At 44.8% G+C, this 25,400-nt stretch overlaps 1 protein-coding gene and 1 pseudogene across 1 annotated transcript; one reads left to right on the top strand and one right to left on the bottom strand.

Moving 5' to 3' along the window:
- Positions 1-219: 219 nt before the first annotated feature.
- On the bottom strand, positions 220-338 carry LOC111743607 (annotated as a pseudogene).
- A 1,096-nt stretch (positions 339-1,434) lies between these two features.
- CD4 (CD4 molecule) lies at positions 1,435-25,356 on the top strand. Its single transcript, XM_011365826.2, has 10 exons — positions 1,435-1,554; positions 7,413-7,517; positions 7,652-7,828; positions 18,719-18,877; positions 19,289-19,537; positions 20,587-20,922; positions 21,893-22,090; positions 22,669-22,793; positions 23,089-23,156; positions 23,541-25,356. Exons 2-10 carry the CDS (start codon positions 7,469-7,471, stop codon positions 23,566-23,568), a joined length of 1,389 nt encoding a protein of 462 aa, XP_011364128.1. The 5' UTR covers positions 1,435-1,554; positions 7,413-7,468; the 3' UTR covers positions 23,569-25,356.
- The last annotated feature ends 44 nt before the right edge of the window (positions 25,357-25,400 follow it).

The following is a 25,400-nucleotide window of genomic DNA, read 5'->3' as shown; positions in this document are numbered from 1 at the left end:
GGAATCAAAGAGTATACCCAGTGTATTTGGCTTGAGTAGCTTGGTGGATGGTGAAGCCCTCACTGAATGGAAGACTTGAATAAGTAGAATTGGAGGTATAAAAAAAATAATAAATGGAGGTTCTTTTTTTTTTTTTTCCTTAGGCGAGGCAACCCTTGCTTGACCTCACAGATTGCAAGGACTTTGTCAGCTTATAATTCCTTATGTTTTTACTTTTTACACCTACAGCATCTGGTCTTCCTAGGTGGTCTCTCATCCAAGTACAAACCAGGCCCAACCCTGCTTACCTTCTGAGATTAGACAGGATCAGGCTTGTTCAGGGTAGCATGGCTGTAGACTAAATGGAGGTGTTTTAAAATGAAGCTGGAGCTGCTATGCTAGAGAACATCTTATGCCTCAAACCTTTGGAATGTTAAAACAGGGCAAAAAAACCTTTAGACAGACTGGGCCTGAGCAACATTTTGTTCCAAAGAACTGTTTGCAAGGAAAAGAAGAAAGCAGATATCATGACTATTGAACTAGTGGCTAATGGACTGAAAATTAAAATCATTCTTTAGAATAAACATCACTACGTTATATTATCTGCACCAATAGAAATGCCTTCCTTCTATTGATGTAATTATTTCTCATCTCTTTCTAATAAATACCTCTTGCCTTTGTATCCTAATTGAAACATTATTTGGGCTTCTGCCTGAATCAATGCTTCCCCCAAATAGCTATTCTGATCTCAAATAAATGCTTGTTGCCTCTCACTTTGAAAGTCCTATATTTAGGTTAACAGAAGGTAGTAGTATGCAGATGATAAGTTTAGTTTGAGACAGGTTGAGTTTACTGTGTCTGGTGAACTTCCAAATGGAGACGTCCAATGGGCAGATGGATATACACATCTGGAGCTCATGAGAGGTCAAGGCTAGAGATAAACATTTAAGAGTTGGCTAGAGACAAAGGCCCAGAGGGACAAAGTTCAGGTCCCTGGTCACTCTGGGTGCTTCAGATATCCTCCGCCCAGCCCAGGCCCTTTCTGCCTCTTGCACCTACCTAAGAGCAAGTGCCCTCGGGGCCTAGGAGTTGTTTTAAAACAACTCCATTTAGCTCTTGATCTCTTACCACATCTGCTCTCATGTGCCCTCCACTTGCCTCCCACTTCTTGTTTTCCTGAAGACCAGGCCAGATGGCAGTATCACTGACACAATCTTTTTGTTGCCATGCAGCAAAAAGTACAGTGATACTCTTGCGTCCAACAAGTAATTTATGCTCTGGGCTCTTGCTTGGTTCTACTTTTTCCCCTTGACTTTGGCATTTTCACTTTGACAGCTTCCCTGAGAGGCGGGGGGTGGGGACCCCAGCCCCAGATGGTGACGTTAGGGGCTGGCCCAGGCCTAGGGTGTGGTGGAGCCTCATAACCGAGTTTCCTGTCTTTTCGTTTAAGTTTGTCCTTGCAGGAGTAACGAGTGCTCTCCCCAGTGGGCTCCTGGTGGCAGAGCTCCCAGCCCTCACATAGGCACACCTGTGCAAGAAGCAGAAGCAGAGAGGACAAAAGACATAGGCTCAGAGGTAAGAGGACAGAATCAATTTCATTCCTTTCTGTGGGTCTGGGAAGAGGAAGAGAACATGGCAGCAGATGTGTTGGACTTCCAGTTCTCTGGCCACTTTCTCTTGCGTTTCATGAATAGCGATCTCCCCCTGGAACTGTAGGCTTTAAGCACTATGCCAGGAACTATGCCAAATTCCTCTCCACATCTCCACCTAGCACAGCTCAGTGCCCAGAGTAGAAAGCGCTCCTTCGAGGCGTGTCAACTGGGATTACAAGATTAAAGAAGAAATGGGGACCCGAGGCCGCCGCAGGCTGAGAGAGGCGGTGGAAGGCAACTAATCATGGGGAATGGAGCAAATGAAGATAGAGGAGGAAAAGAGACAAAAAAAAAAAAAAAAAAAAAAAGAGGAAAGAAGGAGTGGGAAAGAAATAGAAAGAATGACTAAATATTAAGGAGGGAGGAGGCCTATAAAAAATGATGAAAAGAGAAAACAAAGATAAAGCGAGAAAAAGAGGAAGAGAAATTTATTTTAGAGGAAATTCTCCCCAAATCAATTTTCCAATGACCCCAATGACACAATCACCGAAAAGTTCCACCAGAAATACTTGCAGCATTTCATAAGCCACATGATTGAAACAGCTTCTGTTAACTTTCTTTTCTTTTTGTGTGTATTTTTTACATTTTTGTCTATGTTTGTGAATTTTTAGGATTTTTGAGCCATATATCGAAAGGCCCTTCCCTTTAATTAGTTTTAAACTGATTAATGAAATGGGAAAGTTAAAATTCTCAAAAAGGGTTGAAACTGAGCTCTTACGTATGAAATGCTGTTAAAGTGAGAGAGACATATTTTTAGATAAATGCATTATTGGAAAAATTGGTTCTAAGAGAATTGGGTTTAGGTATCTTTGCTGCTCTGGAAAGGGAGGTTAGGGAGTTAGAAAAGGATTTGCAGACCCTCTCCCTACCCCGGGTTTTGTTGTGCGTGGGGAGGACTTAGGAGGTGATACCCCTCAAGATGGGATGCTCTGTACAACTCCACAGCCTAGTCCTTTCTTCTCCTAAGACCTCCACGGCCTTGCAGCCCTGTCCCCAGGCATCCTTCCCAGACATATTCTGGGAGAGGGACCTCCTCCGTACAGATTCCTCAAAATTAAAAGGCCCTATTCTCGCTGCTTCAAAGATTTTGTTCTGGCTGGAATATCACCTCCTGAGTGTCCTGCTCTTGTGGGGCAACGTTTCAGGGGTGCAAGGCTGAGAGTAGAGCCTGATGGGGGAGATCACTGTTGCTTTGTGTTCTGACAATATCTTGGGTTGTGTTGGATTCTGTAGGTTCATACAAAATGGCCGCCCTCTTAACCTCCGATGAGAGAATTCCCAGAAGACAGGGTCAGAGGCAACTCACCAGATGATTTCCCTCTTTCAGTTTGGGGGCACTTACATAGAAGAGGTCTACTTCGAAATAAGTGGCTTCCCCCACCAAATGGTTCTAGGCAGAAGCCTCTCGTGCCCTAGGCCCCAATCCTAGCATCGGTGAGGTGGCATCGAGGGAGTTGAATGAAATGACTTTGATGAGGGTGGGTGCCGGGAGGGGGCAGATGAGGGTCTGGGTTTGTAAGGCTCTAAGGTTGAGCCCTGTTACGCACCTTTCGGGGGATATGGTAAGGAGGGCGGGCACAGCTCCCGAGCGTGGGTGTCTGGGGCAAAGGAGAGGATGGTGGAGGTTGCAGCCACCGAACCACAAAGGTGCCTTAGAGGGGTCATGGTCTCTAGGAAGTTTATATGAAGCCAGTAAGCAGTAGAGAGGGTGTGTGTGGTGGGGGGCACATCCCGTGGCTGGGCTTGAGGGGGCTGACTGGAGGCCATGGGGAAAAGATAAAAGTGCCTGTGGGACCACAGACTGTCGCTGTGGTGGGGCTGTGCCCTCTTCCTCTCCCCAGCCTCGCTCCTCATCCCATCTCAGTGGGCCAGGGGGAAGGCAGCAGGAACCTCAAGGGCTCTGAGTGTGCGGGTGTGTGTTGCCATTTTGGTCTCATCGCTCCCTTGCTCTCCGCCTTTTGGTCTACTGCACTGTGCATGTGTCTTGCCTCTCAGAATTTCTTCATCTCTTTCTCTCTTTCTCTATCTTGTTTGTACTTCCTTGGGCTTTGTGTGAGATTGTGGATTGTGCAGTGCAGCTCTGGGTCTCTCCCTGCTTTCAGCTTACCTTCCCATCCTCCTGTTGTCAGCCTTTGGGGCCTCCCCGTGTGTTTCTCGGATTCTGTCTTTTTTGCTTTTGTCCACCCTGCAGCCAACCCCCTTGCATCCACCCTTTGGCTCCGGGCTGTATTCTGCAGGCTCCCTTCAGATTAAAGCTTGTTGAAAGCCTGCATCCCTGCTAGAGGCCTGGATGCCTGTTTACAGGCAAGAAAAGGAACTAAAGCTTGGTGGCAGCTGGAGAGGGGAGAAATGAAAAAGGACAGAAGTCAAGGGGAATGAATTCCTAGTGAAACCAGAAGAGCCAGAACTGTCTCTTGGTGTATAAGGCACAGACATAGAGAGACAAAACGCAGAGAGTTGAAGACAGAGGAGGCATCGGCATGGGGAGGCACAGATACAGAAATGCACAGATGTGAGCAGAGAAACAAGGAGAGAGTGGGGTGGGGAGAGAGAGAAGGAGGAAGAGAAGGAGGGAGGGAGGGAGGAGGGAGAAGGAGAGAGAGAAAGAGAGAGAGAGAGAGGTGCCAGGACCTGAGGGACAGCGAGCCCTCTCAGCTTCTCTTAGGGCTGTGGGTTGTGGTGCACAGGATGCTACTATACTGAGGCAGAGAGCCTCTGGGGAGGCTGAGGATGTGGGAATCAAAGGCCAGCCAGCTCTCTGGGGTGGCAGCGGAAGCCCAAAGCACCAAAGCAAGAAGCAGGTGGAAACCCATACCTTCTTTACTGAGCTGAGTCTTTGGGGTGGGTTGGGGCAATGCAGGGAACTGGAGGCAGGAGGTGGGTCTCTGAGCAAACCCCAGGATCATGGAGTGAGGGGGAAAAAATAACCACCATTTGGGGAAGGGTCAAGAATATCCCAGTCTTCTTCAAGCATCTAAGCTGAATGTGGATCCCAAGGAAGGGATATCCCATAGGAAACTCCTTTTTTCTCTGCTCACCAAGGATACAATGAGTTTGGGATGGGGGGACAGGGGGAACCACTCTCAGATAGAGAAGTGCCCCTCCCTCTCTCCCTCTCTCACCTTAGCCTTCCCCTCAATACCTCTTTGCCCCAAGGTAACTTATAAACAACTGCACCTGTAACTGGCCTCCCTCCTTTCCTGGTACCCTCCTTCCTGAGATCTCTTCTTATTTACCTGGTTAAAAAAAAACTCTGTCAAACCTCTACCATGTGTTAGGTCCTGAGTAATTCCTTTTTTTTTTTTTTCAATCTTCCCCCAAACCTCATCAGGAGGACCAAAGCCCCAACACCTATCTGAGTACTACATCCGATCATGGATCAGTGCCCAATAGGAAACAGTCTGTCTCAGATGGTTCAAGAGAGGGGCTTATTCACAGAGAGAGATATGGACAGGGAACCAACCAGCACCTTGAGGCACATGGACACTAGCAATTGCAGGCAGGATCTTGAAGGGTCAAGGACCAAAATGGTGTTCCTGGAACTCGCGGAGAGTTTGAGCTGTGGATAAGGGGCTACCAGATAGGAGCTGTAGTCAGCAGGGGAGAGGAAGGGGACAGGGAGGGAATACAGCCATTTGCAGAAAATATGCCCAGAGCAGAGAGAGGCTCAGGAAAAATACCCCAACCTCTCTCCCTGGCCCTCTCATCTCTTGTGGGTGCTTTTTATTGGTCAACCCCCAACTAGTAGCTGGAGAGCAAGGGAGCCTGAGCTGCGCAGTCTTTAGTGTTAGACTCTTTGTAGAGGGCAGAGCAGAGAGGAAATGGGCATGAAGTAGAGTGGAGGTGGAGGACGGCGAGGTGCCCAAGAATAGGCAGCATGATTTGAATGACTTGGCTTGATCTAGGCCAGGGTTAGGAGTGTACACGCACTTAAATGACCCATTTTAGTAACAGAATTAATATGTTGAGTGCGGAAAGAAGAAATCAGTGATTTTCCTTCTTCTATTCCAAACTTCAATTTGGTTTAAGTTAAGCAAACACATCTTGAACCTCTTCTCTGTGCTCCAGCTGTCACCAGACCTACGGTGCCGGCAGAGCTGGCTGGGCCATTATCTCCATCTTAGTGGAGATCAAGCTGGTGGAGGAGAGGTGGAAACCCAATTCACTACCTCATAAGATAGAAAGTGGGACTTGCGCAAGAGGGTGTCCACAGGGTGCTGCGGGAGTTCAGAGTGGGTCAGTTGGTGGAGAGCTAAATAGCAGAGGTGACTTCTAGGAAAAAGAAAGACCAGGCTTGAGTGAGAGAAAAATAAGTCTGGATGCAGGCTGTCATCTTGCCAAGGTCTGGACCACGTCCAGGCTCACACCCCTCCTAAGGCATTCACCTCTCTGAGGCCTACTTACAGTCTGGGCCTGGAGTTCCAAGACATCTGAGCCCTGCTCCTGCCTGCCTTTGAGGTACTATCTGGTGGCCTTCCTCTAGTCTCTATTCCCTCCATATCATCTGGTCCCTACTTATCATGTCAAACTTCCTAATGCTCTTCATAGACCAGGTCACATCTCTGCTCAAACATCAGCAGTGGCTCCTGGTCACTTACAGAACAAAGTCGTAGCTCCCTAGCCTGTCCGTCAAGATTTATAGTCAGGACCCACATCATCTCTCACCACTTCCCCGCATGAGCCCTCTCTTGACTCTCAACCCTCTTTGCACAGCCCCAACACCTCTGCACACCACAGGGCAGGATGCTCATCCTCTTCCTTTCCATCTAACTCAATGGCTTTCAAACTTGAGCATGCATCAGTCACCTAAGGGTTTATGAAAACACAGACTGCTAGACCTAACCCCGGATTCTGATTCAGTAGGTCTTGGGTAGAGCCTGAGAATTTTCATTTCTAACAAGCTCCCAAGTGATGCTGCTGCCCATCTGGAACCATACTTTGAGAATCACTGCTCTAATCTAATGCTGCTCGTTCATCAGGGTTTATTCAGAACTTTTCTGTAGCCCCTTCAGCCCAGCTAATGACAGTCTTCCAAGCTCAGGATGACACCACCCCAGCAAGAAGTGGTGCCTCATGACTGCTAGGTGGGGTCTGGATGTTCAGGCTCCTCATGTGATCTCCACTGACATTGCTCCTGCTCCTTCATCTAAACGCTGAAACAGCATTTTATGGTTGTCCCACTCAGAGGCCTTATAGGGTTAATCTGCTAGAGAGCAGGGCATTATCCTCTGCTCTTTCTCCCTTGCTCTTCACACTCTATCAGGCCTCGAGCCCTGGGAATTTCACCTCAGAATTGTCCCTCTAGTCAATCTTCTCACATTCTCATCACCGCTGTCTGAGTTCAGGCCTCATCTTCTCTGTCAGGATTGTTATAATCCTGTCTTCCGTGCGTGGCCTCCTCCCACTCATCTTTCACATAGCAGCTCAGGAGAGCCATTTTGAAAATCTAATCACATCTTTCTCTACATAAAGTTCTTTGCTGGCTTCCCAGGGCCCAGGGTCAGGTCCCAGCATCCCAGCATGGCATTCAAAGACCTTCATGACCTGGTTTGGCTCCCTGGTCCCTACCAATCTGCCACCTTCTCTGTCGATCCTTTTCTGATGTCGGCTGGTAGAGATCCCACCCCGGCCTGGGTACAGCATTGTGTGGCATTCTCTGCTTAAAGGTATGCACATCCAGGTCCCTGGCTTGGCTGTAAGGTCTTGAAGGGAAAGATTGTATATCACCCCTGAGTGCCCCAGGCCCCTAAAATACTGCCTAATGATTAGTATCTCCCTCAGGCCCCGCCCTGTCTGCAGGGGAAGGCCCAGGATCTGCCTGCCTCAGCAAGGCCACAATGAACCTGGCATCCTCTTTCAGGCACTTGCTCCTGCTGCTGCAACTGGGTGAGTGCTCAGAATTGGGGTTTGGATGCAGATGGCCTGGCAGGAAGGGCTGATTGGGAAAAGCAAGGTTGGGGGACTGGGTAGAGGTGGGGCAGCTGCTGGCTTGAGGCTTGACCTTCTTCCTTTCCACCTAGCGCTTCTCCCAGCCATCACTCAGGGAAAAGAAGTGGTGCTGGGTAAGGCAGGAGATGAAGCAGAGCTGCCCTGCCAGGCTTCCCAGAAGAAGAGCATGAACTTCAGCTGGAAATATTCTGGGATCATGGTTCTGAGATCTTCGAACTCCTTTCCGGCATCAACATTCTTGATGAGAGGTAGGGTGGCCCGACTCCCCGTCCAGGGAGAAAAGCATTGTAGATTGAACATCCCCGGTGTCAGAGTTTGTGGTGCCCATTATGTAATTCACACCCTTGGGCAGAGCCCAGGACTACAACTCCCACGAACTCTGCAAGGGGTTTTCCAGTCCTAGAATTTTATTCTGCTAAATTGCCTGAAATAAGTCGACTTTCAGCTGGAAATTTGTTTTTATTAATTTATTTTTTATTTTCTTATTTTTAAATTAATTTTAAAGTTAAAATAACTTAAAAAATAATACAGGTACATGGTAAAAATTTTAAGCTGTGGAAAAGATATATGGTGACAATAAATTTCCATCCTCCTGATCCCCAGTTCTCTTCCCCAGAGGCAACTGTTTTAATCAGTTTCTATGTTTCCAAGAGATGAACTATGCATGTGGAAGCCCATATGTATATAGTCTCCTCTTCTCTTAAATTATCTATACATCCTCTCTCTCCAATTGCTAGATAATATTCTAGATGTTGGGAATATAAGATAATGAATAACAAAAGAGACATTCAAGTGGTGAGCCTATCATAGCAATACACCTGGTTCTAACCTTGTTTTTTTTTTTTTATTAGACAGATATTTTGAAGATTACTTTATATTCATATGTACATGAATCTCTATATAGGGATATATATCTACCTCATTTATTTTCAGTGACTGTATGGTTATTTTGTATAATTATACCACAATTTATTTGACTAATCCCATACTGTTGGACATTTAGGCCATTTTCAGTTTATTGCAAACAATTCTGCAGTGAATCAAATCTTGTATCTTTGGACACATATGTAAATATCTTTGTAGGATAAATTTGGAGAAGTGAAATTGGTGGGCCAGGTCAGATTGATCTTTAGATATCTTTTTGTTATATGAATGTTGCTGAAATGACATCTGCTTAATAAGATTTGACTGCCTATTAATTTGCACCTTCCAGTATGTTACTTCCTTTCTACAAAATTTGATCGATGTTACCGTTTTTTCTTCAGATTTTAGAAGTATTGCACGCTCATTACAAAACATTTGCACATGCAAAAAAGAATAAGGAAGAAAATCAAATGCATGCATATGTCTATCACTCAGAGATCCTCTGTCAACATTTGAGTTATTTCTTTCCAATCTTTGTTTAGTGTGGAAAATATGTATTATTTACGTAGATGATATACTGTATATACCTTTATTCTACTCCCTTAGAACATGATATCATGATGAAATGATCAATTATTAGTCTAATTTTTAAAAGTAATCTGGCAATAAACACAAAATTCTAAAACCTTTTTGCCTAGTAATAGCTTATCTGGAAAATTCATTTGACAGAAATAAAATTGTGACTATTTTGTGATATCTATGCAAGGATGTTATTATAAGCATTATCTTTAATATGAAAGAGTAAAATTCAAACAGAATACTGATCAGTGAGGAAAGAGTTGAACTATAGGTCAACTCTTGATGCAGGTAATAAAACTATCATGCAGGTAATAAAAAGAATGAGGGCTTTCATGTATATATGTAAATCTAATAGAATATTATTATAAAATGACTCATTTCTAATGAGCTTGATAAATGTCATAAATCACATCTTTTTCCCAAAAACATAACTGCAGGCTTAAAAGACATGGGGGCATATTTATTTATGAGGCAGTTGTTAGTTTTGACCCCTGTGCCCAGAGTTAATCCAAGTACACTCATTTACATCTTTTAAAAGGGAAGCACTTCAGCACAGTGTGTATGCATACAAATTCCACTGTGTTTGTACAATAAAATGATCCAATTAAAAAAAAATGAGAGCTTTCAGGAAAATGAAGTAGATGTGTGCATTAGTCTGCTTGGGCTGCTATAACAAAATACCACAGACTGGGTGACTCAAAAAACATAAATTTATTTTCCCATAGTTCCGGAGGCTGAAAGTCCAAGATCAGGGTGCCAGCTGGTTAGGTTCTGGAAAAGACTCTCTTCCTGGCCTGCAGATGTTACTTTATTGCTGTATCCTCACGTGATGGAGAGAGAGAGAAAACAAGCTCTCTGGTGTCTGTTCTTATATGGGCACTAATCCCATCATGAGGGTCCCACCCTCATGACCTCATCTAAACCTAATTACCAAAGACCCCATCTTCAAATATCATCACATTGAGAGTTAAGGTTTCAACATTTAAATTTTGGAGGGGCACAATTCAGTCCATAATAACATACTTTGTGCTTTTCTTCTCACTAAGCACAATTGAAAACCCTGAACTTATGTATACAACTGACTTAAGAAGACTTTGAAAGGTATAGAGAAGTGGGCAGAATGATAGGGACCTCAGGACCTGAAGAACATGGTGGAGAGTTTTTTTGTTGCTTCATTTATCCCAGTCTTGGAGCTGAAGAAGTTGGCATCCTGGAAATACCAATGGGCACAGACAAAAATAAGCTTCAAAAAGACCCTTTTTCTTTAGCCAAAAGACCAGGAAAGGAGCAACATATCAAGACAAAACACTTTTAGATGATAACTCTAGTCAAATACCAGAGGCAAAAACTGTGGCCCTACCCCCACCCATTCCAGCATTATCCTCCTGAGGCTGTAATGAGGCATCCAACACCCACTGGGATTGTGTCAAGGGTTGCAAAGTAGAGAGTTGTGATGTTCATCTACACCAGCCGAGGACAAGAATCTTCAACCCTTGCAATGTCATTGGAGATCACATGAGGAGCCTGAACATCCAGACCCCACCCAGCAGTCATGAGGCACCACTTCTTGCTGGGGTAGTGTCAGAGGAAGCCTAATGGAGGGTCAGGACTTTCAACATCACCACAGCAGGGTCTATGGAGACCAAATAAGTAGCTGGAGCTTCCACTTCTGCCCAGCAGTAATGAGGATCACCCTCCTCTCATGGCAATGGAAGACAAGAAGGAAATCTAGATTTCTACTACCTGGTAGTGATAAGGTGGCATTGCCCCTTCCCTTGACAGAGTGGTGTCAAAGAAAGCCAGTTAAAACAGAAAGTTTAAATAAGATCCAGAATCTCGTAACACTCAAATGTCCAGGTTCCAATCAAAAATCACTCATGATACCAAGAACCTGGAAAATCTCAAACTGGGTGAAAAAAAATCAATAGATGCTCACAATGAGATGAAAGAAATGGTAGAATTCTCTGACAAAATTTAAAATTAGTCATGATTTTAAAAACATCCTTTGGCAAGCAATTACGAACATGCTTGAAACAAATGAAAACTAGAAAGCCTCAGCAAAGAAATAGAAGATATAATAAAAAAGAACCAGATGGAAGTTTTAGAACTGAAAAATACAATAACCAAAATATAAAGATAAGTAGATGGACCCAACAGCAAATAGAGAGGACAGAGGAAAGACTCGGTGAACTGAAAGATGAAACAAGAGAAATTTTACAATCTGAACAAAAGAAAGAACATAGACTTGAAAAAAATGAGCAAAGCCATAGGGACCTGTGGGACTGCAATGAAAGATCCAATATTTGTGTCAGTGGAGTCCCAGAGAAAGAAAATAGGATTGGAAAAAACTCTTAAAAAAATAATGGCAAAAAATTTCTGAAATTTGATAAAAGACATTAACCTATAGATTCAAGAAGCCAAGCAAACCTTAAGTAGGATAAACCTAAAGAAATCCACATCAAGACACAACATAATTAAACTTCTGTAAACTGAAGACAAAGAACAAAATCCTCAAAACAACCAGAGAAAAATGACACCTTACCTATGAGGCAGCAATTTGAGTGACAGATAAAGTCAATATCATAGCAAAGAAAACTACCAGAGACAGGGAATGACAATATATAAGATGAAAATGTCATTCCCTCAAGAAGACAGTAATCCTAAATGTGTATGTACCAAATGACAGATCTGCAAAATATGTAAAGGAAAAACTGGTAGATCTAAAAGAAGAAATAGACAAAACCACATTGATACACTCCTCTTCCAACAATTGACAGAACAACTACATAGAAACTCAGCAAGGATATAGGGGAACTCAAAAATACCACCAACCAATAGGACCTAATCGACATTTAGAATACCGCGCTCAACAATGGCAGAATAGACATTTCTTTCAAATGTCCACAGAACTCATACCAAGACAGACCATATCTTGAGCCATAAAACAAACCTCAATAAATTTGAAGAATTGAAATAATATAGAATGTGTCTTCTGACCACATGGACTCAAATTAGAACCAATAACATAACTAAAACACAAAAAATCTCCAAATATTTGGAAATTCAACAACTTTTAAGTTTTCCATGGCTCAAAGAAATCTCAAGAGAAATTTTAAAAAACATTGAACTGAATGAAATTTATTTAAAGCATATTGAAAAAGCTACAAGTAGTATTCTACTTAATGGCAAAAGACTGAATACTTTTCCGCTACGATCAGAAACAAGACGAAGATGTCTGTTCTTACTATTCTTATTCAACATAATCCTGTGATCCCTAGCCAGTGTAATAAGGCAAGAAAAGGAAATAAAAGGACTACTGATTAGAAAGGAAGAACTAAAACTGTTCCTATTTGCAGATGGCATGATTATTTATATAGAAAATCCCAAGGAATATATTAAAAAACTTTTGGAACTAACAAGTGAGCTCAACAAAATTACAGAATATAAGATAAACATACACAAATGTAGTATATATGAGCAATAAACATGTACATCGAGAAATTAAAAATTAAAAATACAATGCCATTTATAATTGGTAAAAAAAAAAAAAGAGAGAGAGAGAGAGAGAATTACTTAAGTAAATCTAAAAACATGAACAGGATTTGTATGCCAAAAACTACACAGTGTTAATGAAAAAAGTCAAAGAAGATCTAAATATGGAGAGACCATGTTCATGGATTGGAAAACTCAACATTATAAAGATATAAATTCTCCCCAAATTAATATAGACGTTTAACACAATTCCTATCAAAGTCCTAGCAAGATTTTTTGTAGATATAGACAAGGTTGTTCTAAAACTTATATGGAAAGCCAAAGGAACCACAGAGTGAAAACAGTTGTGGAAAAAAGAAGAAAGTAGGAGAAATCTGTCTATCTGCTTTCAACACATCACATAGCTAGAGTTATCAAGACTGTGTGGGTCTCGGTGGAGGGACAGATAGATCAATGGAACAAAACAGAGAACTCAGAAATAGACTCACATAAGTATGCCCAGATGAATTCTTTTCTTTTTACAAAAGTGCAAAAGCAATTCAATGGAGAAAAAGTAGACTTTTTCAATAACCGTTGCTAGAATAGTTGTATACCCATAGGTTAAAAATGACAACAAACCCTTGATCTAAGTCTCACACCTTATTTTAAAATTAACTCAAAATGAACTATGAACTTAAATGTAGAATATAAAATTATAATGCATAGTTGAAAATGTTCAGGATCCAGACTAGGCAAAGAGTTTTTAGACTTGACACCAAAAGCATAATCCATAAGAGAAAAATGGACAAATTGGTCCTCATCAAAATTAAAAACTTTTGTTTTGCAAAAAAAGTACCAAGAAGAGGAAAAGACAATTTATAAAATGTGAGAATATACATGCAAACTACATATCCAATAAAGGTCTAGTGTCTAGAATGTGTAAACAACTCTCAATACCAAAAAAAAAAAAAAAAAAAAAAAAACCCCTAAACAAACAATACGATTAGAAAATGGGCAAAAGACATGAACAGATATTTCACTAAAGAGTATGTAGAGATGACAAATAAGCACATGAAAACATGTTCAACATTAGTACTCATTAAGGAAATGCAAATTAAAACCATAATGAGATATCACTATACACCTATTAAAACAGCCCCCCCCCAAAATGATAACACCAAATGCTGGTGAGGATGTAGAGAACCTGGTTTACTCTTACATTGTTGGTAGGAGTGTAAATAGTACAGCCACTCTGGAAAATAGTTTGGTACTTTTTTAAAAAAAACTAAACATGCCACAACCCAGCAACTGCACTCCTTAGGAATTTATCCCAGAGAAATAAAAATTTATGTTCATACAGAAATCTATATACAATTGCTTATAGCAGCTTTTTTTTTTAAATAGCCAATAGCTAGAATCAACCCAGATGTCCTTCAATGAGTGAATGGTTATATCCACACCATGGAATACTTTTCAGTAGTGAAAAGGAATGAATTATAGTTACATACAACAACCTGGATGAGTCTCCAGAGAATTCCGCTGAGTAAAAAAAAAAAAAGCCAATCCCCAAAAGGAACTTACTGTGTAATTCCATTTATGTAACATTCTCAAAATGACAAATTATGGAACTGGAGAACAGATTAGTGATTGCCAGGAGTTAAGGTGAGGAGGGCATCTGGAGGGAAGGGTGTGTGGCTAGAACTTGGCACATCCTTATGGTGCTGGAAATGGTCTGCATCTTGATTGCATCAGTGCCAATATCCTGGTCGTGATATTGCACTATAGTTTTGCAAGCTGTTACCCTTGGGGTGACCGGGGTAAAGGGCAATTGAGATCTCTGTATTACTATTTCTTACATTATCTCAAAATAAAGAAAGTTCGATTTAAGAAGTCACCAGAATAAAAAGATTAGCTTTCATAATTTCAAAACAAATAAAAAGAATGAAGAAGTCCATATATATATATATATATAGAAGTCCATATATATATATATATGTGTATATATATATGTGTGTGTGTGTATATATATATATATATATATATATATATACACACACACACAGAAGGCTATCAAGCATATTTTGTTAGGTGAAAAGAGTAAGCTATACATGTAATATAATCCTATTTTAATCTAAAAATACCACATGTGTGAATACATGTTTGCATGAACAAAGAAAAAAGCATGGAGTAATCTATACTGAGCTGTTTACAGTAGTATTAGAAGGATGAGCAAGGGAAAAGGGAAGTGTTCAGCCTATATAATTTTTGTAGTTCAAATAACTAACCTAAAAAGTAAAGATTACTTTAATGTAACTTTTAAAATGTATGTTATGAATATTTTCCATTTCATTAGAAATTGTTTATAAATATCTTTTTTGGTGCCAACCTAATATTCCATCAAATTTATGTACTCTAATATAAGGCCATTATCCTTTCGTCTGATGTTGTACCCTATTAATAACACTATAATTATTACTTTTGTACCTAAGTTTTAGTTTGCATTTTTAAATTATTGTTTTAAAGATAAAGCTCTAGAAATGAAATTAAGGGTATGAACTTTTAAAAACAGTTGGTATATACTGTAAGATTGCTTCCAAAAAAGTTCTCTTCATTTACAGTAAGTCTAGTAAATGTCACTGTGTACCCCTCTCACTAGCACCCTTGCCAGCAATAATATTATTTAAATTTTTTCTTTTTCTTTTCTTTGCTCATTCGATAGTTGAAAAACATATAATTGTTATTTTAATTTGCATTTCTTTGATCACTGGTGAGACTGAAACAATGTGCTTCTTTCTAAAAATTCTCAAGTCTTTTGTGTCAGTGCTTTTGTTCTGTTTCTATGATCTGGGTTTCCTCCAGAACAGCTCCTCTTCCCAACTTCCTGATCTCTGACAAAGGCAGTATCACCCTCCTGATTGCCCCAATATCTGAACCAGTGTCAAATTTTTTTCTCTAATTCCATCCCTGGTTTCCTGTCCATCACCAACTATGGCCATTCCTTCCTTTGGAATGTTGTTCTGTTTCATCTTCTCTGTTCCCATGGAAGGCCACCATCATGCACCAAGGCTGCATACCTTCTCATCTGGATTACAGCAGAATCTTCCTGGCAGTTCTCTCTGCTGCTAGTCTCTCGTGCGTTGAATTCTCTCCCACCTACTTTCGTACTGACCTCCAAAGCAATGTGTTGCACTTGTTACTCCCTAGTCCATTAGACTAAGCCTAGAAGCTTCTGCCAGACATTCGCCCCTCAGCATCACTTCCGACACCTTCCCAGCCAGAAAGCTCCATACTCAGGTACTTTCCTCACTGCTTTGAGGTGGTTGCCCACTGGAGTTTCCCCCACTTCCTGGATGTCCTCCTTGTTCCCCTCTCCTCTAGTCCACTACCTATATTTCTTGCAAGTCTTGGTTCAACACTAGTCTCTTCCATGAATTCATCCCAGACTCGCCCACATTCTTAGACCTTTCACACTATCCTGCAATCGCTTTTGTAGACTATGGGGATGGCCTGCATGAGCTGGCCATGATGGCACCCAGAAGAGGAAAAGAAAGCAAGGAGGAAAAATTATTTTAGGGAAGGGGTGATGCATATCATTTTAGACCAGCTGAGTTTTGAGTGATGGCAGGATAATCTGATAAAGTTACCCCTTGGGACTCTGGAAATGTGGGCCCAGAATTGAGAACAGAGGTTGGGGCTGGGAAAATCAATTTGGGAGTCATCTGCAAAGCTGACAGGGGATGCAGTAGAAATTTATTTATTTATTTGTTTGTTTGTTTGTTTAATGGTGACATTGGTTAATGAAATCCAGTACGTTTTAGCTGCACACTTTAACAGTAAGGCATATATATATTTACACTGTATGTTTACCTCCTATAGTTAGATTTCTTTCTGTCACAACATATTTGACCCCCTTTATCCCATCTACCTCCCCTCTCCCCCTTCCCCCTGTCTGGTAACCACCAGTCTATTGTCCACGTCCATGAGTCTCTGTTTGTTTGTCCTGTTCATTTGTTGCTTTTGGGTTTATATTCCACATATAAGTGATTTTCAACTTTTTCTGTCTGCTTTATTTCACTTAGCATGATTATCTCAAGGTCCATTCATGTTGTTGTAAATGGCATTGTTTCATCTCGTCTTATGACTGAGTAATATTCCATTGTACATATGTACCACAGCTTCTTTAGCCAATCCTCTATCGTAGGACATTTCAGTTGCTTCCATGTCCGGGCCACCATGAATAATGCTGCTATGAACGTCGGTGTGCAAATATCTTTTCGGACATGAGTTTTCAAGTCTTTGTGGCAAATACCCAGTAGAGGGATTGCTGGATCATATGGTAGATCAATTCTGAGTTTTTTGAGAACCTTCATACTGTTTTCCATAGTGGCTGTACCAATTTGCAGTCCCACCAGCAGTGTATGAGGGTTCCTTTTTCTCTGCATCCTCTCCAACATTTATTACTTGTCCTGTTGATTATAGCTATTCTGACAGGTGTGAGGTGGTATCTCATTGTGGTTTTGATTTGCATTTCCCTAATAGTTAGCGATGTTAAGCATCTTTTCATATATTTGTTGGGCATTTGTAGATGCAGCAGAATTTAGAATGTCCATAGAAATGGGGAAAAGGATCCAAGACAGAATCTGGGGTGACACCTAAATGTAGATGTCAGAACAAGAGTCCAAGATGGAGAAAAGGGAATGGTACTTAGATATGGAAGAGAAATCAAAAGAGGTGAAAAGGAGTTAGAACTAGAAGAGGTTACTCTTTCAAGAAGTTTGGTAAATTGTGAAAGAAATGTAGAAGATTTCAGAAAAACTGGAGAACTAAACCAACGTGTAGATCCAGGGGAAAGAGGAAGTAGGGTAGGAAAGACTGAAAGGGCAACTGAAAGGGGTGTTGGGTGAGTGCTGGAGGGAAAGCTGGGGTCCTATGCACCCAGGGCTACGGGTTCTCTGGAAAGGTCTCCTGGAGAGGATGAGCCTGGTCAGTGGGGAAGGGGACTGTGAAGTTTGGAAGAGGAGAGAAGGGAGAATGCATGAGCAACATGACATCCAGTCTCTCTGACCAAGGCCAAAATAGGGAGAGGGCCTATGACTGCTCAAATAGGGCAGAGGTGTATGGAGAGGTTTGAGAGTAGGGGCTTTATCTCAGCCGCTTTCTCCCCGGCCCTGCAAATGTGCAATTCTAAGTAAGAAACTGTATTTCGTAAGTAAATTTAGCTTCTAAAGCCCTCCTTTGCAAGAATTTTGGAGCTGCCACTGCACGCAGAAAATGGTAAGCCAAAGAGGACTTCTTCTTGCTGATAGTTGCTAGATACTAAAAGAGGAGACTGGAGTAGACCGCATGTCTGTGCCTGAGGAACTTTCCAGAAACAATACTGCATAGCGTACCTAACAGGACTGAATTTTAACCCTGCTCCACTACATACTAGAGGCAAAATTCTAAAGGTCGAAAAGGGTATATAAGTGAAAGGCTCCCCTCCCACACCTGGCTCCAGGGTTTTCACTTCCTCTCTCCAAAGTTACCATTTTCTGAAACTTCTAAAAATATTTGTTCATATACAAGTCAGACAATAGATTGATCCATCGATCCACAGATAAATTTCCCTCTCCTTTTTAAACAAATGGCAGGCTGGTTAATATCTTGTTTTATTCAGTTAATGGTGTTTCTTAGATGTTATTCCATCTCAGCATATAAAGAGCTTCCTCGCTCTTTCATAGCATTCCACGGAATGGGTGAACTATAATTTGTTTAATCTATCATTTCTTGGTGGACATTTAATTTTGTATGTGCATTTGTAACTCTGGTAGATATTACAAATTACCTCCCAAAGAAATTATGCTGGTTTAAGTTCCTGACGACGTTGTGTAATTGAGTTTGGGCAACTACCTAATCTCTCTGAGCTTCAGTTTCCTTATCTGCAAAATAAGCAAAAGAGTACCTATTTCTTGACATTGTTGTGAAGATTATTTGAGATAATGCATATAAAGTATTTGGCATGTAGGAGTTGGTGTCCTCTAAAGACGATGTTACTTTATTTTGGATTAATGAGACAGTGTCCTGGCTAGGGATCTACTCGCCAGTCTGGGGTTCTCTCACTAGGATGAGGGCAGATTCTGCAGGAAATCAGCAACTTAGGTCAGAAGAATTGTGGGCACTGCCTTCACCAGGGGTGCCATGTCCCCAGGGTACCTCGACCTCCTCCATATGGCTTTTACTACCAGGTACCTCCTGGCTGAAAACACGTGTTGAATCAAAGAAAATCCTATGGGACCAAGGATCCTTTCCTCTGGTCATCAAGAATCTTGACATGAAAGACTCAGGGATTTACATCTGTGAAGTGGAGGACAAGACAAAAGAGGTGGAATTGCTGGTGTTCAGATGTGAGTATGGCAGGTGTCGTCTCTCCCCCAAATCCCGTCCCTGCACCTGAACCAGGGCCTGAGATGACGGTGCTTCAACAGCCCAGAGCCAGATGACACTGGCCACCACATCTCCTTAAACCCTCCTCAGGCCTTGGAGGAAGGGGGAGAAGAAGAGACTTAGAGTCGACTAAAGAGAAGGGCAGGAGCTATAGGAAGGAGGAGAAGAGACAAGAGAGAGAGAAGGGGGAAGAGAAGGTGGGGAGGAGGAGGGAGAGGGAAGCCTTTTCTGGGTCTGGGGTGGGCAGCTGGGTGTTGGCGGGAAGAGAAATGCTGGGACAGGGGTAATGAAGAGACACTCTTGGTTTCCTGGCTTCTTCCTTTCTCCTTGAGGATAGTGTGTGTGACACAGGTGGCCTGCTCCCTCCACAGTGAATGCTGATTTGGACATCCGCGGTGGCAGCATCCACCTGATGCCTGGGGAGAGACTGACCCTGACCTTGGAGAGCCCACCTGGTAGCAACCCTTCAATAGTATGGAAAGGTCCAGGGAGTAAAAAGTATAATGGGGACAAGAGCCTCTCACTGTCCCAGCTAGGGTGGCAGGAGAGTGGTACGTGGGAATGCATCGTCTCCTACAGCAAGAAGACACTGGTGCTCAGCATAAACATCTTGGTGCTGGGTAAGAGGGGCCCTCTCCCCTGCAAACTCCCCCCTGCAGACTGCCCCCTGCCTCCCTGGCTGACAGACCATGCCTCTGCTCTCACTGCTCTGCTCCTGGTGGTAAGGGACAGAGGGAGGCTAGGGCGAGGCTGCCCCCAAGGCTGAGGGAAACACTGGGCCCTCTCTTCATCGGGGTGATGGACACTGAGGAAAGAAGGGACACGGAGTGTAAGGATGTGAGGAGCCCCAGAGACCCCCTGGAGGAGGCCCCCAAGGAGCAGTGTCAAGGGCATCTATTTTCCTTGTTGCCTCAGCTGCCCATTCCCCGCAAGCTGGCACATCTGTTTACTTGGAGACACTAATACTGGAAAGCCAGCCCTGAGGAAATCTACATTGCGCCTTCAGAATCCTGAGATAGGCACTGTTAGGGAAACCGAAGCCCAGAATGCAGGTCCTACCCCAGATCCTGTCCTCCAGGTACTTATGTGACACAAGGTAGGATAGTGTGGTGGACCAATGCATGGACTCCGGATTTAAATCCTGGCTCTGACTTAACCCTGTGACCTTGGGCAAGTTACTGAATCTCTCTGTCCCTTGGTTTCTGCATTTGTAAATGGAGATGATGATCATGGAGATAGTACCTACCTTGCAATGTTATGGTGAGAAGTAATATGTATAACACACTTAGAACAGTGCCTGGTACATAATAAGCCCTATGTATTTGCTCTTATCTTGTGAAAGGTGATAAATTATGCACCTAAGTAGTGCAGGCCAAATACCCTCTGAGATCCAGGGATCCTGAGGGAGAGTCCCCACTGTACCTGGGCTTCTATGAGGGCTTCCAGGGGGAGGGGGCACTGCTGTGGGAATATGCTGACGTGGAGAGACAAGAAAGAAGATTAGAGAAGTAGATGGGAGTTTAAGGGCCTGAAATGGCAACCTAGGTGTTTGGACGCACCTGGTCCTCTTCCATCTCTTTGCTGCCCCCACCACACGCCTACCCCACTCCTGTACACATGCATCGTTCTGTCTCCTTCTGACCCAGGTTTTCTCCCTTCCCACCTCTAGCTATCCAGAAGGTCTCCAACACAGTCTATGCAAAAGAGGGGGAGAAGGTGGAGTTCTCCTTCCCACTTAACTTTGAAGATGAAAACCTGGAAGGTGAGCTGAGGTGGCAGCCGGAGGGGACTGCCTCCCTTCAGTCCTGGATCACATTCTCCTTGGATAACAAGAAAGTATCTGTGAAGGAGGTTCACCAAAACTGCAAGCTCAAGATGAAAGAGTCGCTCCCTCTCCTCTTCAGCCTGCTCCAGGCCTCGCCTCAGGATGCTGGCTCTGGAAACCTGACCCTGTTTCTCAGAAAGGGGCAGTTGCATCAGGAAGTGAACCTTGTGGTGATGAGAAGTGAGGAGCTGGGCTGAGAAGGGGAGGGCGGGGGCGGGAGGTGGAGGGGCCGGGAGGTGGAGGGGCCATGCCCAGGGCTCCATCCAAGGCAGGGCAGGCCCTGGTTGCCTGATGGAGCTGATGGAAAAAGCCCACTGGTTTAGGGGCTGATTTTGAACTGAAACTGGAATCCCTTTGTCCTTCCCTGACATTTATGAGCCAGCCTAGGGTGCAATTCACTGAGAATCCCCAAAGGGCAATGCGCTGAGAACCAGGGTTCTAGATCTGCCTCTGTCCGACCTTCTATGACCCTGGCTAAGCCCTCTACCTCGGAGGGTCTCCTTTCTCCTAATGAGGAAAACAAAATCTCTGAGTATGATAGTGATGGTAATAATGTCAGGCTCCACACTGAGTTCTTTACTTCTCTATTCCTTAATTATCATAACAACTCCACAAGTAATAATGGCTAACACTTCGTGCTTCCTACATGCCAAGCCCCATTCAAGAGCTTTACAAGTTTCATACATTTAATAATTGTCTGGAGCTCAGTTTGCTAAGTAACTTGCTCAGGGACATACAGATATTAAGCAGTGGGGTTGGATTCGAATCCAAGACAGACTTCAGAAGCTGTGTTTTCTCTATTAGAACTGCATGAAAATGTGCTCTGAGAGATTAAAAGAGGAGCATCATGTGAAGTGTCATTTTATTGTTCTACTGAATCCCCAACCTTTTTGGCACCAGGAACTGGTGCTCCTATGAGAATCTAATGCCTGATGATCTGAGATAGAACTGAGGCAGTGATGTTAGTGCTGGGGAGTGGCTGCAAATACAGATGAAGTTTCGCTCACTGGCCAGCCGCTCACCTCCTGTTGAGCCCAGTTCCTAACAGGTCACAGACCGGTACTGGGGTTGGGGGCCCTGCTTTAGAGCATGGAGGTGCTGGGAACCCAGAGGTCCAGGCACCTAGCCTCAGGTTCTTGTCCCTCTGCAGTGACTAAGTCCCAGAACCTTTTGACCTGTGAGGTGCTGGGACCCAGATCCCCCAAGCTGATACTGAGCTTGAAGCTGGAGAACCAGACTGCGAAGGTCTCAAATGAGAAGCTAGTGGAGATGCCGGACCCTGAGGCAGGGACATGGCAGTGTCTATTGAGTGACAAGGACAAAGTCCTGCTGGAATCCAAGACTGAAGGTGAGTGAGGCTTAACTCCTGCTTCCTCAGCTGTGGGACCTTCCTGGGTTGACAGAGACCACCCAGAGTCCCAGCCTCCCAATTTCCCTGAGATGGATGGGTTATGTGTATAATACCTAGACACAAGGGGATGAAGTGAGGTAGGGTGTGGTCCTGGGCTCTAGGTGCCCACCTACAGTCCTACGAGTTCCCACCCCCGTAAGGTCTACAGACTGGAAGGGGGCCCACCTGACCCAGAGTCCCTCTCCTTGCTCCCTTTCAAACCCAGCCGCAAGCACACTCACACATGTGTGCACTTAGGGCACACATACTGGCCCTCTGCTCCCAGCTCCCCAGAGTGCCCTGTGGTCTCGAAAGCTTAAAACCCCTGCCCCAGCCTTTCCCCTCCAGCCCTGGTGGCCTGTGAGAGCCCAGTGTACCCTGCCTTGCTCTCCCAGCCCAAGAGTCAGACCCAAGAGTAGCTAGCTGGGCAGTGAGGCCTTTCTCAGGCCCTTCGGAGTGCTCTGTGCCCTGATGGAGGACAATGAGCTGAACACCTTTCTCACTCTCTCTCTCTCCCCCTACCCCACCCCTTGCAGTTCTGTCTGCAGGTTTCACCCAGGCCTGGCCAAAGCTCCTGGTCATTGTGCTGGGGGGGATCCTGGGCTTTCTGATTTTCACTGGGATCTGCATCTTCTGCTGTGTCAAGTGCCGGCACCGCAGGGTGAGTGAACCTCCCCAGACCCCCTATCACTCCTCCTGTGTGAGGGTATCCTGTCTATGTGACTTGCTTCTGCTCTGTTTCTCCCTGCCTACCACCGAGTATCCTTACTGCAGACTGGGCTCTGTCCCAGATCCCACAGTGGGAGAGGCAGGAAGGAGCAGAGAGTTAACTCTGGGACAGATGGCCTCAGCCACAGTATCTGCTTCTCTCCCAGCTTTCCCCCCTCCCCCCTCCAAGGGGCACCTCCTTTCTGGAGGCCTGGGACCCTCACAACTCCCTCCTTCTTCCTGGACAGCGCCAGGCAGAGCGGATGTCTCAGATCAAAAGACTCCTCAGTGAGAAGAAGACCTGCCAGTGCCCGCAGTAAGGAACTGGGCAGAGAGGGAAGGGGAGGGGTACAAACGGGAGAGGTAGGAGGAAGGCAGAAGGGAGAAAGAAGACAGGGAAGGGTAGGGGATGAGGAGGGAGGAGGAGGGGTGGAAGCGAGAAGGTGGGGGCTAAGGGAGGTGGTGAAGGGGAGAGAGGGGTGCAAAGGGATGGCTGAGGAGCTAGGAAGTATGCAGAAGGTAGAGGGTGGAGGTGGAAGGCAGCTGGCCTGGGATATTTCTGGATGTGGCACCGCAGCTGTGGCCCAGAGGCCATCACTGAACTAGAAGAGAAGATTGGGGTCCCGGAGGCATGGAGATCCTCGAACTCAGAGGAGGTGGGCAGGAATAGACTTGCTCCTCTTATTCTTTGTTCCTCCAGCCGGTACCAGAAAACTAGTCTCATTTGAGGCACTTGGCCAGGGGGAGCTTCCTACTCGCAGCCTCCCCAGCTGTCTTGTCTGCATCTCCTGATGGGCTCCTGGGCCTGTGGACCAGATGAATGTAGCAGATCCCAGCGCCTCTGGCATCTCCTGCTCTCCTTGTCCACAGTTAGCCATTGGGTTTCCTCTTCCAGAGGCTTACTCATACCACTGCTTCCCCATTCCCTTTTCAGTCAAACTCTAACCCTTCTTCAAATATTTCTTCTCAATTCTTTCCCTCACTGCCCACTTGGATCCCAGGGGAGCATGCAGGACTGGCCAGGCTGGGTATCTGAAGCATGAAGCACAGGACTGTCACGTTACAGGAGGGAACCCGGGAACCAGAGAGGGCAGGGACTAGTTAGTCCAAGATCACACTGTCAAGGACAGATCCAGATATAAAGACTCTTGACTGCCAACCTCCACCATTCCATTCTGCCACACACCCATGCACACAGCACATACTTGTACACAGACACAATTCTTTATCTCCCAAGCAGCACACTCAGTTTATATACCAAGTCAGATTCACACAGCTGGTAAATGCTGGAAGCAGGACTGGCCCCAGCCTCTTGACTCCTAATTCTACTGCTGTTTCTCGAATACAGGAACAAACACGACACAGATCTCTTCAGCTTGGCTAGTCACAGATGCTCAGTATGTACCTTAGGATTTAATGGAGCACACCACCACCACAGGGCCTGCCTCCGAGAGTTCAGGAACATGTAGGAGGGCCTCCCTGCCTGAAATCATTCCTTCATCACCTGCTGGTGGCAGAATCCTGTTGCCACAGGACACAGCCTTCAGCTCGCCTAATCAGAGCACAGGCCCTGTGGGAGAGAGTACCCAGGGACTCTCCACTCACCCTGTGCAGAACCTCTGGAAAGTGAGCTCTGCCAGGAGTCGAGGGCAGGGCACTGGCCTGAGAGTGAACCCTCTGGGAGGACCTCCTGTGAAGGGTGATAGTGCTGGGCCTCAGTCCCCCTGCTCTGCACCCTCCTTCATCCCTCTACCAGACCATTCAGGCAGGACAGGAACATTGAGGTTGCGAGCATGCTTCCTATCTTCTTGATCCATTTCCCTCAGACTCCCTAGCCTCCTCTGCCTCTCTTCCCATTCCCTTCTCACCTTCTCCCTCAGTCCCTATGCCCTTTCCCTTGCTTTCCAGCTTTCCTCTTCCAAGAACACTCCATTGCTTGCTTAGTATTCCTGCCCACTCCCCACCCCTGCCTCCCTGAGCTGACAGAAAAATACAATAAACTTACTCTAAAGAAGATGCTCTTCTCCATATTTGTGTGTGTGTGTCCCTGCATCCTTTTAGACCTGTGTATCCCCAGCCCACAGGCAGCCCATCTTCGGCACTACTGCCCCTCACTCCCCATAACCTCCAGCAAATGCCCCTCCCAGCTACGCCCTAGGCACAGCCCTCACACAGATACACACAGTGACACACTGTGACACACGCTTCCCCCTCCCAGAACAGCTAGCTCCTCAATCCCCGAACCACCAGCTGCCTCTTGGAGCCTGTGTTCGTGTTGAAAAAGGCATGGGGTGGGGGTAGGACACGAACCATTTCACCAATGAAGCCGGTTCCCCTCCATCCTCCTCGTCCCTCCCTCTCGGCGCCTTCCTCGCCCCTCCTTCTGCAAGTCAGCACCGTCCAGTTACCCGCCCTACACTCGTCCCCCCTTCCCTCCCGAAAAGCCTTCCTTCAGCCCCTGACCCAGGGCTCGCGGGCTGGACGACTCAGGCAGACAGGGGCTGGGGGAGCCCTGGGGGGCAAAGACGGATTGCGCGGCGGGCTGAGCGGGGAGTCTAGG

This window comes from Pteropus vampyrus, unplaced genomic scaffold (genome assembly GCF_000151845.1).
Source record: "Pteropus vampyrus isolate Shadow unplaced genomic scaffold, Pvam_2.0 Scaffold116, whole genome shotgun sequence".
NCBI classification, from domain to species: domain Eukaryota; kingdom Metazoa; phylum Chordata; class Mammalia; order Chiroptera; family Pteropodidae; genus Pteropus; species Pteropus vampyrus.
This window is presented reverse-complemented; position numbering and strand designations above follow the sequence as displayed.